Raw genomic sequence first — 6,155 nt, 5'->3', positions numbered from 1 at the left:
ATTTTACTACCTTATAGTCTCCAGGATCTGTCAATGAAATCCAAATCAGGATCTGCTGTAAGTGTAGTGACTGACATCACTGCTTTCTTAAACCCCCCAATGATCTCTGCAAAACTCTCCTGTAGGAATTAACAAAATAATACACTGTAGATTGTATTTAATAGATAGTAAATAATGTTAGTTTGAGGCAGTTTGAGAAAACTGACCTGAAAGTTCTCCTCAGAGGGTTGTAAGTCAAAGCATGTGGGTCCAGCATCAGCTCAGAGGTGAACATAGGGGGTCACGGCGAGTTTCTGGCTCAACAGACTAATAAAGACACACCTTACCAACAACTGAATTTGCTCTGTGTTTTGCTTGAAAACTCAATTTGGGGATATAGGAATTATTGTGGTTCACTGCGAACAATACAATTTAATATAATAATAATAATAATATTAATAATACTTACCTTCTTTTCAGTCTGTTCTTCAGTAGGGTCAGAGGCAGCCTCAGCAGGCTGGTTCCAGCTCTGAATAATGCCATGGCTAGGCGTTTGGCGTACCGGCTCCTGGAGCCCAGCCAGCAGTTCTGTGACTACATTCACCATTAAGACGTGCAAGGCGTTGACTACCAAATAGTCAACAAGACGGATAAAGCGGTAGGTGAGGGACAGAGGAGGAGTGGACTGGGTTAATGTGATAGACGTGCCTGAATAATTAGCAATTATTTGACCTATCATAGCATGAGGAGAAAGGTGTTAACAATTGCTCTGTTTTATTGACTAATTGTCACAGTATGCCATGTATAGTAGACAAAGAAATAGTTGGTATGTCCACAATGCAAATAGAGATAGAAAGCAAAGAGAATTTAACAGCAACAAGTACAATAAAATGACCCACCAGATGAGGCGGCTGGATTGAAAAGTCTTGAGCAATGGAAGACTTTCCTGTCCTTTTGCTCATCTGTGATGGACAAAAAACACTTTCACTATCACTTACATTTTAATACTGGATTTGCTGTACTGTCTATGTACAGTATGTACATTTCGGTGTCTCCATATGGTCAATGTGCACACACTTAGTTTATGAGATCTGGATTCAAGTTCCGCCAAGTAGTTGCTACATGCAGAAACTGTCACCTCCTTTACCAGGTCTTGAAACTTCTTCAAGTTACTCGACACTACAATAATGAACAAATGAGGGCAATGAGCTGCTGAGGAGGCATACTTCAAACATTTGGACCGATTTTGTATGGATGTAGAATAGCACCTCTTGCAGTTGTTTGTACTGGACATCCTGAAACTCTTGCAGTGTGTAGGTGTGTTTTTTCTCAATGTGAAACAAGCCTGTGTCACTGATTGGTAACACATTTTCCGATGTCTATCAGTGCAGAACGTAGAGGCTGTAAGACATCTGCAAATGTTAAAACAATATCCGCACTACTTACAGTAACTGAAATGTGTAAACCTCAAGATGTTTCCCTCACTAAGTATATTTACAGTGTGCATTCTGTATTCAAGACCATTAAGACGGATTAGGGAAAATCCAGGTCTCAATTTATGCGCATTGTCACGTACCTGATTGACAAAAAACAAACAGTTTGGAGGGACTTCTGGTCAAATGAATCTTCTCCCTGCGAACTGTGGAGCGCCAGACATGGAAGGTTTCAACTTTTTGAAGAGGGCAAAGAAGGGGATGCGGCTCAGCTCGCAGTGGTACTCGTACTCCTCTTCCCAGCGCTCATGGGTTATGAAGTCATAGTCCTCCTTATACACTGATACCACACCTTTATGGGTTACCATCAAATAGTCATCCTTACTGTGCTCATAGACTTCAACTGTGTCCAGCGGTCTTTTGGGGTGACCTGGGGTTGGCACATTCTTAAACAACTGAGGAGTGGTAGAACGGCACAATCAAAGTTAAATATCTCCTGCAAGTAGCTCCTTTAACAGGCAGTAAACAGTGAATTGAGCCTTTACCGAAGGGTTTGTCAAGCTTCTGCCTGAGCCTGATTTTCCCTTCTAACATTACACCACATTTAGTCACCAGTTAATTAGACTGGCAGGTGAGCTTGAAATCTTGATACTTTTGCCACAGTTTTTATGGTAGTTTTTTTAGAATTGACTTTATTTTTGATATATACAAACATTTAGTTAAAGATACTTTTGTGGTACCTGTCCATCAGGCACTACAGACATTTTTAAAGCAATGCTTACTCATCACTGACCTTGTTCCTGTATTGCAGTGGAGGTAGGTTGACAGGTTGTTTATTTTCAAGTGGCTGCATGGTTGGTCGAGATGAAGGTGACTGAGTGTACCCGCCTGGATTTGCCTTTAATTGTAGAGATACTTTTGAGAAACCTGTCTATCAAGCGCTAGAGACATCTTTAAAGCAATGCTTATTCTCGTCACTGACCTTGGTCGTGGATTCCAGAGGAGGTAGGTGGACAGGTGGTTTTTGACGCTGCCTGTGTGGCGGCTCTGTTTGTTGAGATGAAGGCGACCGAGTGTCCCAGCCCGGGAAATACATCTGCTGACGGGCTTGTAAGTGTTTGAGGCTGGGCTCTTTCCGTTTTACCTTCCTATTCAGCAAGGACTAGATAAGGGGGAAGATATTGATATTTACAAAAGACCCACACCTGCATATTGTAATTACTTTTGGACTAATTATATTAATAGTATGGGGAGTACTAAATTAGGTGTACAGTAGATGGCATTTCATATTGTCTCAGTCTCACCTGTATGTCTGGAACATCGACGTTCTGTAGTTTAAGGAGCTTGTGCCGCCGCTCTATGACAGCATGTCAACATTGAATTAAGAGTTGACAAACCTATGCCTTTTGGCTATAACATGTAATACATAACTAACCATTTGCATAGTGACTACCTAAATGCTCTATATTAGCTTGGCCTACCTCTGGAATTATTTTCCCTGCTTTGACCAGGGGGGTTCAGTAGAGAGTCACTCGGAGATGGAGATGCAGAGGCCATGACATGTATTCCCTCAGGCTCTGGGACAGCAGCACAGAGGAAAATAAATTGGAAAGTAACGTTAGCATTAGTACTAACTTTACTTTAGTAACATCAGCTAGAGTTTTCTTTTTTAATCAGAGAAAATAGTGATATGAAGAAAAAAGTTATTTACTTTATTACTTTAAGTAACGTTAACGTTAGCCAGATACCAATCATGTTCAAATATTAGCCCAATTTGTGGTCCCAGAACATTCCACACATACCATTGACGCTAGCTAGCTGTTAAGTTAGTTACAATACACACGTTAAGCAATAATATGCAAAAAGAAATTGTGGCAAGGTAACTTAACTGTTGTTAAAGATAACGTAAGATAAGGAATGCTAACGAACTCCCCTTAATTAACGTTAACTTACTGTTTGCCGACTTTTTTTCAACTTGCTTAATGCTAATTAGCAACTAGCTACTATCTGTGTAACGTCACTTCGTCTCGTGAGTAAGCATTGTCTTCGACAAGTATGCAAACTGGCTACCGTTATGGCTTAACGCTAGCCAACGTTTTTAACTATCGATAAAGCTAATACCGTAACTTTGGACCTAGCTAGAGCTGAGTGTAGGCATTAGCGTTAACGTTATGAATGGAGCTGAGGTTTACAGTTTCCTAGCAACACAATTATCTCCCGTCAAACAAAAACACGTTGCTGGCATAGACAGTTAAAGGTTGCTGCTAACTCTTATATTTCTGTATTTTAACTCACACACAAATATATACTTTTCTCTCCTATTTCTATATTTAACATACATATTCATAATTTTTGATTTCATGCTAAATTGTAAATAATACATGTGTATAAGAAGAAAATGTTTGCATGCGTGAAGAAAATATATTACTGAGAGAAGAGTGTGCGTTAACTTACCTTTTGCTAACTTTTTTTCAACTTGCTTAGTTAGCAACTATCTGTGTAACTTCGTTTCTACAAGTATGCAAACTGGCTAACGTAACGCTAGCCAACGTTTTTAACTAGCGATAAAGCTAATATACCGTAACTTTTGCAGACCTAGCTAGAGCTGAGTAGGCATTTAGCGTTAACGTTATGTCTATGGAGCTGACGTTTACGGTTTCCTAGCAACACAATTATCTCCCGTCAAACAAAAACACGTTGCTGGCATAGACAGTTAAAGGTTGCTGCCAGTGTTGCCAGACCTCGCGAGACAAATACGCAACCAGGGGCCTGTTGCACGAAACCAGGATAAGGGATTAAACCGGTATTGTTAGCCAGGCTAAAATTAATCTTGGAGTCTCATGTGTTAAATCAGCTAACGCTCTGATCCCAAATAAACGTGTTTAAGTTATTCCGTTGTCTTCTGCATGTGTTATTTTTTCTTTTTTATTAACATGCATTATTTGTCACTATTGTTGTTGCGTTTGATTTAAACCCTACTATAGCAGTTGTTTAGGAGGTTAGAAATGGTTGCACTGTCACCCAGATGTGGAGTGGCAATCCTGAGAGTCGGGACTTATACCGGTGGGCCGGTAGTGTGTCCAGGCTGCCTGGCGTGCGCCCGCTGCCCGGAGGCCGCTGCCCAGAGGCCGCTTCCTGGAGGCCGCTGCCCGGAGGCCGCAGCCCGGAGGCCGCTGACCGCTGCCCGGTTGCCGCTTCCCGGGGGCCGCTGACCGCTGACCGCTGACCGCTGCCCAGTGGCCGCTGCTTGCAGGTGTCGTGCCAATGTACTTATCCCCGCCAGGCAGGCACGGCGTCATGGGTGGGCCTGACGGGCCTAGGCCCACCCACTTTTCAACAGGCCCACCCACAAATTTTCATTAAAAAAAAAAGAATATAATAGGCTATATTTAATTATAAAGAATTATTAAAAAGTGTCAAATTATCTCATAATTTGTGCTAAATTAGTCTAAATCTTAAGTAGTTTTTAACTTAATTTAAAAAAAAGTTGTTTGTCTATTAAGTGACATCGATCTGCGCAACATTTCCAACGCGCTAGACTGCCAGCTTAGGGAACTGAACACTCGATTCCACAGTGACACCTATGGCCTCATGGCATCTGCAGCAGTCCCGATGTCTCCTAGCCTTCATACAAATGACACCAGCTGGTCAATGAGGACGTTTTCCCAAATATCCATACTTTCCTAAAAGCTCTGATAACACTGCCGATGACTTCCTGGTCCGTGTACGTTTTGATCGTTTGTTTTTTCGTTTGAACCAAAAAACGAAATAACGAGAAAACCACCGTATTTCGTTTGTCGTTTCAAACCAAAAACAAAGAAACGGTAAAAAGAGAGTCGTTCTACCGTTTTGGTTTCTGAATTCAAAAAACGAAAAACGAGTAAACCAATTTCAAATAACGGTCCGTTTTTGTTTTTTTGAAATTCCTATATTCATTTCTCCGTTTGAAGATCTACATTAAAAGAAAGACAGGTGGGCCGGAAGTAATAGTAAATATAGCCTACAAAAATAAAAGCCAAGCTTTTATAATGGGTAAACTGTGCTGCATTTATACCAGAGTAACGTTAGAAGAAAAAAATTAATCAATAAATAGGCTGATATGAACCTGGACCAAAAGAAATATGTTTGCAACAGTAGTTTATGTTAAAATATGTTCATTATGTCGTCAGTTGTATATTAGGTAATATGATGCTGTACTGTTCCATATTGTGTAAATGTTTACCACAAGGGAGCGCTATTGTGTGAGCTATAGAGGGCGCGTTTGCGTCATTGTTTTGTCCCAGTTGTTATGCCGTAGCGCTGAGAGAGAAGCTTTCTTACCGTGAGACTGATGTGTCCGAAGCTAAATAAATATGCCAAGAACGGCTAAAGATGATTCATCTCCACCGCCAACTTATTTCTTCCGAATACAACGTTAGCTGCAACAACAGTATAACATAACTCAACAGTTTATTACAGTTTATTACAGTTATTTAGCCTATCCACGTGCACGTCACGTTTAATGAGCGCATTGGTTCAATACAGTTGGTAATATAGGGTAACCTATAATACAGTTGGTAATATAGTGTAACCTAAGAATTTGTGTGTGCAGAGTTGTTACTGTTAGCGCTATATTAAATAATTAAATTAATATTTAATGTGGTTTCCATGTAATGGAACAAACTGTTCCCCTGTCGACCAGCAGATGGCAGTATTTAAATGACTGACTGTATTTTGCCTTTGGTAAACTATTTTAAATCAAGA

At 40.5% G+C, this 6,155-nt stretch overlaps 1 protein-coding gene across 1 annotated transcript; it reads right to left on the bottom strand.

Annotated features, from left to right (window-relative positions):
* Window positions 1-1,594: 1,594 nt before the first annotated feature.
* LOC116675316 (uncharacterized) lies at window positions 1,595-3,440 on the bottom strand. Its single transcript, XM_032507231.1, has 6 exons — window positions 3,366-3,440; window positions 2,894-2,989; window positions 2,717-2,769; window positions 2,395-2,574; window positions 2,206-2,310; window positions 1,595-1,867 (listed from the first exon to the last, which is right to left on the bottom strand). The coding sequence occupies exons 2-6, from the start codon at window positions 2,967-2,969 to the stop codon at window positions 1,595-1,597; spliced, it is 687 nt and encodes a 228-aa protein (XP_032363122.1). The 5' UTR covers window positions 2,970-2,989; window positions 3,366-3,440.
* Between the last annotated feature and the right edge of the window lie 2,715 nt (window positions 3,441-6,155).

This window comes from Etheostoma spectabile, unplaced genomic scaffold (genome assembly GCF_008692095.1).
Source record: "Etheostoma spectabile isolate EspeVRDwgs_2016 unplaced genomic scaffold, UIUC_Espe_1.0 scaffold00001784, whole genome shotgun sequence".
NCBI lineage: Eukaryota > Metazoa > Chordata > Actinopteri > Perciformes > Percidae > Etheostoma > Etheostoma spectabile.
The sequence above is the reverse complement of the archived record's forward strand: the minus strand, read 5'-3'. Positions and strand labels throughout refer to the sequence as shown.

Excerpts from the sequence above, each read along its gene's own strand:
- LOC116675316 (XM_032507231.1), bottom strand. The coding sequence starts at position 2,969 with ATGGCCTCTGCATCTCCATCTCCGAGTGACTCTCTACTGAACCCCCCT. Across the intron at positions 2,770-2,893 it reads CAGGGAAAATAATTCCAGAG|AGCGGCGGCACAAGCTCCTT; the intron begins GTAGGCCAAGCT and ends ATGCTGTCATAG. Across the intron at positions 2,575-2,716 it reads TCGATGTTCCAGACATACAG|TCCTTGCTGAATAGGAAGGT; the intron begins GTGAGACTGAGA and ends CCCCTTATCTAG.